Source organism: Ceratosolen solmsi, unplaced genomic scaffold, assembly GCF_000503995.2.
Source record: "Ceratosolen solmsi marchali unplaced genomic scaffold, CerSol_1.0 scaffold10, whole genome shotgun sequence".
Classification (NCBI taxonomy): domain Eukaryota; kingdom Metazoa; phylum Arthropoda; class Insecta; order Hymenoptera; family Agaonidae; genus Ceratosolen; species Ceratosolen solmsi.
This window is the reverse complement of record NW_011948412.1, coordinates 1676767-1688773: the sequence shown is the minus strand read 5'-3', so window position 1 is coordinate 1688773 and position 12007 is coordinate 1676767. Positions and strand designations below refer to the sequence as shown.

Sequence of the window (12007 nt, the reverse complement as noted above, 5' to 3'; positions counted from 1 at the left end):
ATGTGATATCTCAAATATAAGCTATAAAGAGAGTATCCATAATACAGTGCCGAATAATCGATAAAATGAGAAATCTTTATCGTAAATGTTGTAGGTTAAGCTCGACTATAATTATTTAATGCGTTTACATAATTTTGTAATAATAGTATAAAAACTTTTGTATAAATGAGAATTTTCACGAATTTCATGGTAAAAGCAAAGTTTATTAGCGTGAATAACAGCCATACTTTTTTCTTAAATAACGCGCAGGATATTTATTTCCCTTTTTTATAAATAATACATGTTGGCCAAATGTATATATACACAAATATATAATTTAAAGTACATTTGTAAAGCGTCTCTAGATACGAATGAGATATATTTTAATTATTTATATGTTTACTTTGACTTTTTGGTATTAAAATTACCTTCTGCAATCCCTCATAACGATGTATATATACATGTGCGCGCGCGCATATACGCATGTATAATAGATATGGGCAAATTAAAACATTGAAGTATCCGAGGAGTTGAAGCTCGATTCTCGCGAGCCAGTAGTAGTCGGCCATTGAGGTATTTCTCCATGGGTATAAATGTTGAGGCAGTGGGAGAATGTTTGTATGTAAAGCACGTGCGTGCATTGGATCGAACCATCGGTGCCCGTGGCAACGATGATGTGTCTGCCCTTAAAGCTCGTTTAGTTGGCACTCGCTTCTCTATTTTCCAATTCATCGGTGAACTATGCCGCGGCTGGTCAGCAGCACAGGCCTCATTGCCGCAAGGACTCGACCCATACGCCGACCCAAACCCAAGGTATGCTCACACCACTTTCCCTTGGACTATTACGCTTATCTGCACTCGGATGCTTTTGCAAGCTGCGTGACAGCGGATTTGTCCCCACTCGGCTACTATTGAAAATACCACCGTCGAACATTGTCTGTCTCACTGGTTATTACGATCATTAATAGCCAAGTGTGTAGATAATGAATTTGGAAATATGTGACTGTATATTATTTGCTTAAGTAGTGTCGATCTTATGGTATTTGCATCGACTTAAAAAACCACATTGAAAGATCCGTAAGGTACACAAGACTATTATATCTCTCAATATGTTTTTAATGACACTATCAATCTGTCATTCCATATTCCATTAAATACAATTGATCGTTTTTGTTGCAAGTTATATTATATTTCGTTATTATGTATGTTGTTAATGTAAAATTACTATCGACACTCTCTAGAGTAATAATTAGCGTTAATCCTCAAACTACTCCGGATGTAATGATTTTTCTAATTTATTTTATCGGTATTTTCTTAAGATACAAATACTCTTTGTTTATAGCATCTGTAGAAAATATGAACTTTGCTTTAACGTATGAACAAAATTATATTTTTAAAAATAAAGAGGATTAGAATGAATGAACGAATTAAAAAATTTTTTTTATAAGCTTTAGATCAATGTAAATAATTTTTTTTAGACACTAACATAAAATTTGATAAATAGGATCTAATTTATATCTTCGATATTGAAATATATTTTCATGAATAAATTCTCAAATGAACAGTTATTTATCCGTTTCAATTTTAAATGAAAAACTTTATATGTTACTACATTCCACTACTGTCTCTTATTTCATTAAATTGAATTTGAGTAAGAAACTTATTTTATTTTTACATGCTTATGTAAAATCGATATTATTTTGATATTTTATTTTGTCAATTATAAGATATTTTTCTACATCAATCCGAAATAAAATTCAGCTCATTAATTGAATCACCAATATAAAATACGATATTATGATGTAAGAAATGGATTGTCACAAATTTCTTACATAAATTTTGATTATTGTAAACTTTTCTAGAAAAAAAACATAGATACACATTACTTTTTCCTAAGAAGTATTGAAAATATGGCGTTCAAATAAATTTTTTCATATTATTATTTATATTTATCGATTAGATATTCGTAAAAATTATAATTAATTTACCGAGAAAAAATATCTTCTAATAATGTTTTTATATAGTAATATTTTTATATTATATATATATATATGAGTGCAAGCACTCTATTGAAAAAACATTGATAATTTTTCAATAACATTTACTGGCAAGTCGATTCTTTTATTATTTGTATATAAAGTGGAATAAATTTTTAGCTATGACAGTTACTTCAACATTCATACTATGTAGTGATTCTTTTTAATATTTTTTTTTATAAATATAGACTTTAAGATTTATTTAAATTTACTTTTAGAGATTATAAAAATTTATAATTACTCGTCAAATTTTAACTTGAAACTTTTAAAATTCTAATAAGCCATTTTTAATTGTAATAAATAATTTACTATTAAATTATCTAAAAATATATAAATAATTGTTTCTCATTTATTCTGTTATTATAAATATAAATAAAGGTGATATTACGAATAAAATACAGAGTATAATACAATAATGAAGTAAAAGTAATTGTATTTTCAATGAATAATCAAATATTGTTATAAATAATTGTCTGTTAAAAATTCAATTAACTTGATGAATAATTTCTTAATTAAAGCCTATGAATTATGAAATCAATCTATTGATACTTCAAAAATCGAGGAAAAAAATTAAAATAATTTATGAATATTTAACTTCATATAACCGTATATTACGTCAACATTGTGATGCTCTGTGTCAAGATGGTCCACCGGGTACAGAGTATCACTCATTTGGTTGTGATTATTGTGGAGTTATAAGTATTACTTGCTTGAAATTTCAAAGTATTGGAAAAAAAAAATAATAATTAGAATTTTTTACTAATTAGTAAATAGATCCAATAATATTGGGTCTTTATAATTTTATTATATAGTCCTGTGCATTAATAATAATAATACCATAATTTTTTAAATATTAGACTATAATAGCGAATTGTATCTATGATTAAGTTATTTACTTATTTATTTGTTACTTTATTGAAAAATCAGCATATGAAAAAAATGTACGTTTTCTTTGGACATTTATAAATAACGAATTGCTTTGCAGAAGCTCGAACTTCTCGGATCATCAATACCAGCACCATTCATTTTACGCCCATTCGCTGGTCTTTTCAATCCATATTCTTACAGCTGTTCAGTTTTCTGTAATCATCCAGCTAATGGAGATGCCAAGAAAGTCGTGCGTCGCGCAAAGGATATGTGGGTGAGTTGTATTTGATCAATTATGCTTAATTTAAAAAGATTGCTTAAATTTCTTGAAATATGTTGCTTTCAATATTCAGTTTTTACTATAAAATTAGAACGATAAGCAATTAGTGCAGAATAAATAGTTAACGGTGTTCTTAATGTATGCTTATAATACATTTTTATTGGAGTTTGTAATATTGAAATCGTATACCCATAATATTGAGATCTAAGAGTTTTAAAAAATAAATACTCGTTTAAAAACTCATTTATAAAAACAAAAGAAAAAATTTTCCTTACCAGTCGATTTATATGATATTAAAACTGAAATTATCGATAACAATATTATCATATTCGAATGATTATTAATAAAAACTTATTAAAAAACCGAGCAAATAAATAAATAAAATAATATTAGATTTTAATATAAAAATTAAAGATTAAATATTGTAATAAATAGAATCCGAGAGAAAAATATTTCTTAAGCTGTCTATTATCATCTTATGAATTTCCAAATTTAATCAAACTTTATATAATTATGTACGTATATACATAATTATTTGCACATTTACGTTGAAGCAATACGTCCGATAAACATTTAATAAACTTAAAGAGGCTCACTACTCGTAAATTTTTTTTAAGGTAATGATTGTGTTATTTTATATTATATTATTATTATATTATAATATAAGATCGTTATGTAATCAAAATTAAATGTAGAGGCTCAATTAATAATTAATAATTAAAATACTTGTACATACATCTTCGAACTTACGATGAAGATTGTGACGTTTAAAACTTATAATTATATAAATAATAAAAAAATATATAATGCTTAATTGATATCAGTTTGTAAGATCAACTGTTGTCACATTATATAAATTTATTCGGCATATATAAATACACCTTTACTCTTTGCGAATAATAATTTTCAATCACATACGACAAGGAAATGAGTTTTTATCTCTAATTACAGGCAGCAAGAAGATAATAAAAGCAAATAGCAGTCTTGTTATTTTTATAGACATTATTGTCTATTTACAATATTGAATGTATTATGTTTGATATCATCATCACATTTTCTGTAAAATAATAAATACCAATTCCATTGATGATGCATATAAATCAGTATATAATTCAAAATGATTTAAAAGAGAGGAATTCGGATGCATTTCAAAAATTAAATTTTGCACGTTGCAGATATTTACAAACGGTAAAATACTCTTTGAAATATATAAGAATTTGATAAGTATTCAAACTATTTGATATATTAGTTATGCGTATACATGTATCATTAGGTTTACATTTAGAACTGAAGAAAGAATACTGAATCAATTTTCGATAATTTTTCTGTCACTATTATGTACTCTATACAAATACTAAAAGATCGTTAATATTGTACGTAATATTATAGCTTTTTTATTTGAACTATTTCGTCTTATAATTATTCATATTATTATATTTTACTGCTTATGTCTTTAAAATTCTTTTTTCAACTTTAAACAATTTTTTCAGCATAAGATTTTTAACAAGTGACACTATCTTTTTCACTACCTTCAATATAAAATATAATATTGTGCAACAACATGTTGTAGAATATTCAGATCTGTACGTTGTATAAATGAAATATTGTTGCATATCTGCTTAAAATTATATTACAAGTTTAATGTAATATCAACTTTTCAATATTTTTATATTAAATTTTTATTTGAAAAAAAAATAATTCTAAAAATATCTTTTAATAATAAAAACGAGGAAAAATTTCTTATCTTTATATTTTATATTATCATTCATTAATGTTTAAATATTCTATAAATCTTTTTTTAATTTGTAAATTTAATGGAATTTCAATAATAAAAATATTAAGCTCATAACTGTATATAACGTTTCATACATATGAAAATTTCAGAATTGAAGGGTTGAAATCTTTTAAATAAATCATAGACTATATATTTTTATAAATTAGTATTAATTTTAATGAGTTTTAAATGGTTGTTTGTGAAATATATTTTCATTATTAAGTGATCATAATACATATATCTGTAATATTTCATATGATATATATTAATCTAAACATATTTAACGATTTGTAAATAAAAAATTTGTCTACTTGGTTTCCATGTTTTGCATATCATTATTTGAATTAATAGTTTCAATTGAGATGATTTTGATAAATCATATTATAATTCTAATAAGTATAAATTTTTACCAATTAAATTATGTCATTTATTGTATATTTATAAAGGGAGTAATGCCACATATATTATTGAATATTTTATTATTTATTTTCGTAAAATACTAGATAGATATAAAATTGCTATTGTTATTTCATCTTTTATTTACATCAATAGCAGTAATCCAGAATACTAGTTTTTACGATAAAGGAGAACATAAATAAACAAATAAAATTAGAAAAATGGCAATATTTCAAAATTGTAAGATGATTTCTATAAATTTCAAAAACTTGTTCAACAGTTCAAGTACTTTCAAACAATCACAGTTCATGTTATCATTGTATAATAATAATATTTAAATTTTAATATATTTTATTGATCGCTTTTCAATTTATTTAATTCGTAAGGATATTCATTTGAAATTCATTTAACTATACATATAATCGTAATAAAAGTGTGCATTAGAATTTTGAAAAAAAAAAAAAAACGAGAGGCTTTGACTATTACGTTATAGTATTACATAATTTACATAAAACTCTTTAAATTTCAAAAAAACCTCATCCTCTTATTTTCTTAAGCTGCACATAATGCGGATATTCTTTGAATAGAAGTTTGCAATTCCCATAACTCAAGATTATTAACTTTGCAGAATTAAGAAAAAATCGTGTCTCTTCATATTAAGCGCCGAATAGTTCCAAAGCTCGTAATGATAATCTTTGAATTTACCTCCACGATGTACATAATCGGCATAAACGTAAAACCATCAACTTTGATAATTTTATGAGCAGATATAAAACAAACCAGCTTCTCTTCTCATTTTTCAAATTTGTTTCCGTTAAGAAGTTACTCCAGATTTGCACTTTGAGTCATATACGTGGAATATCCCGTAAATCCTCATTGTTCACGCATACGAGCCTTTTTGGGTGCTTCAAGGGTCGGGGATTTCCGACTGGGTTTGAATTGAAATTGATTGCACACTCGCCGAAGGCCTTCCGATGCGTTTCGCGGGATCCGAGATACTATGTTCCCAAGATAGTTTCCTTTCTTTCGTTGCATTAAACTGTTCGCGACTTTTCAATGAATGTTTCTTTTGGTAGTAGGTAATGTTAAGGGGGCCAATGTAATGCCGATTAAATTTTGTAGTAAGTAATTTATATGTCAAGACTTTTGGCATTTCAGGAATATATTTCGACTCATTTATTTCGTTCCACTTTATATTTGAAAACAATATTCTCATTAAGTACATATCTTCACAGAATTATAAATTCGACATTCTAATATTTCCAATACACTACAATTTCTATCAACTTCTTACTTACTGTCTCAACTTTATATTTCGTCATTTGATGAATTATTTTTTTAATTTTAAAATTAATAGTAATAAATTCCCAAAGCAGTAGTGTGAGTAGTACTTATTTTAAGCAATTAAAAAAAGCAAATATTTCAGTTTTCAAACATAAGACATTAAAAATTACAATACAACATTATAATAAAAGGCACGATAATATGAATTTTAAAAAATATTTTAAAAGCTATATTCTTAAGCAAATTTAGTATTGAATGCGATAATAAATTAGTTTATATGCTATTCAAAATTGATAAAACGAAAGCTTTATGTACGTATTACAAGTTAATATCAATTGCATCAAAATATCAATTGTGCATGTAAATATGAATTGGGTTTATTTGACTTGATAAGGAACTTGATATAGACGGCAATTTCATAAGATCTATTACTATTATTGTCTATTATTTTTCTTATATAGAAGTTATTAACAATTTTATAGAAAGTGCTATTTAAAGGATGATTTTAAGGTAGGTCTTGAATTAATATTATTGTTCAAACTGACAAAAAAGATAGACCAAATTTAAGTTGAGTGCTTAGGGGAGAAAAAGGTGAATGCGTAGCAGAAACATCGTATTGGTGTTGATCAATATTTCTAAAAACTTCTAGAAAACTGCTGTCCGTGCATATTTTTAGTCTCTATCCAGTAAAAATAACTCAATTCGTGGTTCGTAGGCGAGCGAGGGTAAGGCCTTACAACTTCCGGTGGAAGTACACGAGGAGAAACCCGGCGAGTCAGATGCCTTGGACAGTACGACAGTTCCAGAAGAGCTGTTCCGACGCTACACGGAGATGGATTCGCGATCGGCCAGCCCCCAGCATCCCATCCACCATGAATCCTTTCGAGACGACAAAGGTCGCCCGAGTCTCATACTCGATCTACGGGCGAGCCCTCATGACGCGCAGGTACAGGACCGAACCAATGATTTGAATATCACATTTAAGATGAGATTATCAACGTTACGTTTCACTTGTACGAAAATAATTCATCATAATTAAAAACAGTCTTTGCATTTATGTTTACTAAGCGAGCCCTACAGATAATAATGACATTATCTCTTCATTATATATTTTTCTTTCATTTAATAAGACTCGAAGAAAAAATAGCAGCATATATCATTCTTATTATTAACGAAAGAATTAACAACTTACTTCAGAAGAGTGAGACTCTAAGCTGGCATGCATTGACACTCGAGCCAATGTCGTGCTCGCGAAGGGGCGTTTTTATAGAGCCGGCAAGGAAGAGTCCGCGTAAACTTCCGCTGCCCTGGCGTCGTCATCACGTTGCAACGACTGCAGCTTCATCACCCGTTCACACGATTCCCATTCTAAAGGTAAGAGAATACACGTTGGCCCATTACACGAGTTGAGAGGAAGGTCAAAATGACGTTTCAACTCTCATCGGGGGTGGGGTCATTGATTATGAACGTTGGTGGGAAGGGGGAGGGCACTGAGATGAGCATTTTGCTTGTAATTGTCAATCTGGAGCATATATCGATTCAACCAAATCGCGACAATATTGTTAAGTCGGTGAAGTGGGATCATAACGAGGCAGAGATAAGACGCTGTAAGACGTGAGGATTTGTTAAGAAGCGCATAAAACTCGCTCTTTTGTAAATAATCGGGTATGGAGTGCGCGCCACTCATGAAAAAGTACTGACATATAACAACGCGAAGTAGGTGAGCGATAGCCTGAGGACAAATGTCGCACGCAACACCGATGATGAAAAGGAGAACGAAGAGGAGAGCTCAAGGGAGGAGGAGGTACCGGTGCGTCGTAAGGGAAAACTCCGACGGAAGAAGCGCAAGTGCAGGCGAGGCTCGATATATGGACAACAGACGGAAGTGCGTGACCCTCCCGAGCCGCTCGAGACGCTGGTCTCACAGATTGTCCAAGGATCTAGGCGCGAATCGTTAGACTTTTTTTTTATTGTTGTTATTAGCTATTGGAATATTTGGAAAGTCACTTTTGTGAGCTTGTTGGAGAGCTTTTTTAGAGCTTTTAATGCTTGACTCGAACATTTTCTTAAATTATCACCAATGAACGCTATGGAAATGTTGATATATGCGGAGCTGATCGGATTTAGTCACGGAAAGCCGAACCTCTAGTTGATTTGTATCTCGCAAAATACTAGCTTTAACGTCTTTAAACATAGTTTAAAAATGTATTGCACTATATCATATTTTAATCTGCCTTTTGCTTGAGTTCAACAAGATTTACAATTGCTGTATAGAATTGATACGAATTGATAATAAACCAGAACATATATATATATATATATATTAAAGTAAAAAAAATTACAATTGATGTAATATAAATGTTAAATGTTGATTTTAAATAATTTTGACATTTAGATACTTTTTTATATTTCATATAAAATAAAAATTTACTTCAAATGATTTCTTTTATTGTTCTTATATTCTGCTGTAATTTTTCAAACTTTAATATTGCTTAATTGAGTTTTCTTTTGATTAGTAAACTTTTACCAAATATATTTGTAGTATATAAATTTGAGCTTTTAGTAGTTAATTTTGTACTTTTGTGCTTGTTTTAAATAAATGTAAACGAATAATGATACTAGCGCACCATTTGTATAATATTAATTTAATTATTGTATATATTATTCATAATTAAAATAAATAATTTACGACCTATGTGTATGTGTGTATATAATTTTTTCTAATATTTCACTGTGAATGAATGCGATGATACCACAATAAAATAAAATAATTAGCAATTACAGCTTATAGTTAGCTGAATTACAAGCATAAAAATAAAAAAGCCTTAAATAAAAGTACCAATATTGTATATTGATGAAAGATATTTTCATTAACAAATTATGTCTTGTAATAGGCATTCATTCAAGCATGCTGTTATAAAAATTGTCTTGTTTAGTACGCGTTCAAATTTTGAAGAAATCAAGAGACTGTCTTTAGAGAAGATTATATTACCGGCTATTAAACATGAAATACCATCAAGCTTTCTTCCTCCGGACATTATAAAAGAATTAAGCAGAGAATTGGACCAGGGAACGATCGAGTGGGAATTCAACGCAAAGGTAAATGAAAAATTCATGCATAAAGTAATATAATATTTCAAAGTTGTATATCTTTCTATGCGTGATACTTAATGCTAAATTTTATTAATTAAATATCGATTAATTACATAGCTATATAAATACTTACAAAAATAACATTATTTTTAAATGTGATTTTACACAAATTATTATGTTTCATTTACTTATAATATCAATGTATTAAAAGCAACATATTATCGAGAAAATAGCCTAGGATATTAATTTTTTTTTTTTTTTTTTTTTTTTTTTTTTTTTATTTGAGATATGAGAATTTTATATACATTTTCGTTGTAGCGGAGATTCGCCTTGGAAGAAGTTTTGAGAGTACTGGGTGACTTCCATCCAACCTTCGGAGGCTCTTGTCAAAATACGCTACACATACAATTTCAGAATATTCCACGTCTGTTTTATCGACAAAGCGCCAGATTTGAACTCCTCGGCAGTCAATCCCTTATCGGTAAGTGGGAATTAAAAATAATATATTGCTAAACTTGGTGATATTGAAACATTCATTTGGATTATATATTTGTATAGTCCTTCGTTTCTTGACAATTCGCGTTAAAAGTAATTTTGCTTCTATTAATAATACCTCTACTACGCAAAAAAAATATTAAAGATTATAAATACTTTTTCACGCGCCGTTTATTCATATAATTAACAAACGGTTTATTTTTAGTTCTTTTGAGCATAATATGATGAAAAATATTACAAGTAATACAAACTAATTATTTAGATTCATATTTTTCAATTACAAATTATTTAGTGCTAAAAAAAAAATTATTATTCATCCAATATAACATTTGCACAAAAATTGATCAAAAAGATTATTGATAAAATATTTACCATACAGCTGTTAGACAATCAATCTAGCATTGACATTCATATTTCGGCCTTCTCGGAAATTAAAAATTCTCTTTGAAATGTGGAAAATGTTAAAGTCATAAAATGTTAACAGGATTGAAACCTGTTGATTATCTGAGCCAATACGTGTACGTGAACGACGTGCGTAAAATGATATTTGGCCGCGCTTTCAACAAGTACCGCGAAGAGACCATCGGTGGTCCTCGCTATCTTATCAGCAAGCGCATTTTTGAGGCTCTGTCCGACGTGATGGGCTGGGCCTTGCTTAACGACGAAGTCACCTTCCTCGAACGCAGCCTCGGTGCTATACAGGATAAGCTAGACTTTAGGACTTGGTGCGGCCTGTGCGCTTTCACCGAGAGGAGCCTCCCAGCGCTGCTCCCCCAGGAGGAGGATCCGCCTTCTTGGCTGGAGAAGGCAGACTTTGAGATGCTTGACTGTAGATTGAGCAGAGTCGAAATAGACGAGAAACTGGCGTCAATGCTCCTACTTATTCGTGACCGCTGAGAGACTAATTAATTCTTCTATCGAATTCTGATTCGTTGTGAATTTTTTAAATATTTCCAACATCTTTCAAATCGTCGTTTAGAACATTGATGAGAAATGAATGATAAAATTAATGAAAATAAAAAATGAAGAAAACAAAATTACATAATAATTTTGAGACATTTTTATTATTAAATAATAAAGTGTCGTTTGCGATTATAATTATATTAACTGGCGCAAGTAAATCCAACATTACAAAAACGATAATAATAGCGCGAAACATTTTTCAAAGAAAAAATTAATTTTTATCATTTTACAATTTTAAATGCTATAAAGTGTAATCAAGTAGCCATAAATAATTGAAATAACGAATACTTGTTTTAAACATAATTTTTATTATACATGCTTCTAGACCGTCTAATTTATTACTTGCATTGTGCATATGAATGAAAATTCTAGCATTGAGTTAACTAAATTGTTTTAACACATAATACACAACTATATATGGATAAAATTACTAATGGAATAAAAGTCATTTAAATCAATGTATTTGAATCAACTTAAAGTGCATAGACATTTTTAATGTAAAATTATTTATATATTGACAATTTATATCATATACAGTATCATATACCATAATTAAAATAATAAAAGTAATTTTTTTTTTTTAAATAAATTTTAAAAAATTAGAAATAAAAGTAAAACTTTATTATTAAATTCTGCAACAAATTCCAATGTTTAACTTAAAAATAATAAATTCACATAATCACATGAAACTAATCGATTTGTTTTTCATTAATGTTTACGAGCAAATTAATTTATATTTCATTATTCTCTTTAATCATTTATTAAGTTCAATGTTCATTTACTAAAGTACAGATAACTTTAAAATCAGATTTTTCAGTGATGCTTGAACTATAGGTGTAT

At 28.4% G+C, this 12007-nt stretch overlaps 1 protein-coding gene across 1 annotated transcript; it reads left to right on the top strand.

Moving 5' to 3' along the window:
- The first annotated feature begins 582 nt into the window (after window positions 1–582).
- On the top strand, window positions 583–11101 carry LOC105364107 (uncharacterized). Its single transcript, XM_011501974.1, has 8 exons — window positions 583–792; window positions 3001–3156; window positions 7332–7562; window positions 7814–7990; window positions 8337–8569; window positions 9553–9715; window positions 10028–10190; window positions 10689–11101. The coding sequence occupies exons 1-8, from the start codon at window positions 721–723 to the stop codon at window positions 11099–11101; spliced, it is 1608 nt and encodes a 535-aa protein (XP_011500276.1). The 5' UTR covers window positions 583–720.
- Window positions 11102–12007: the final 906 nt, after the last annotated feature.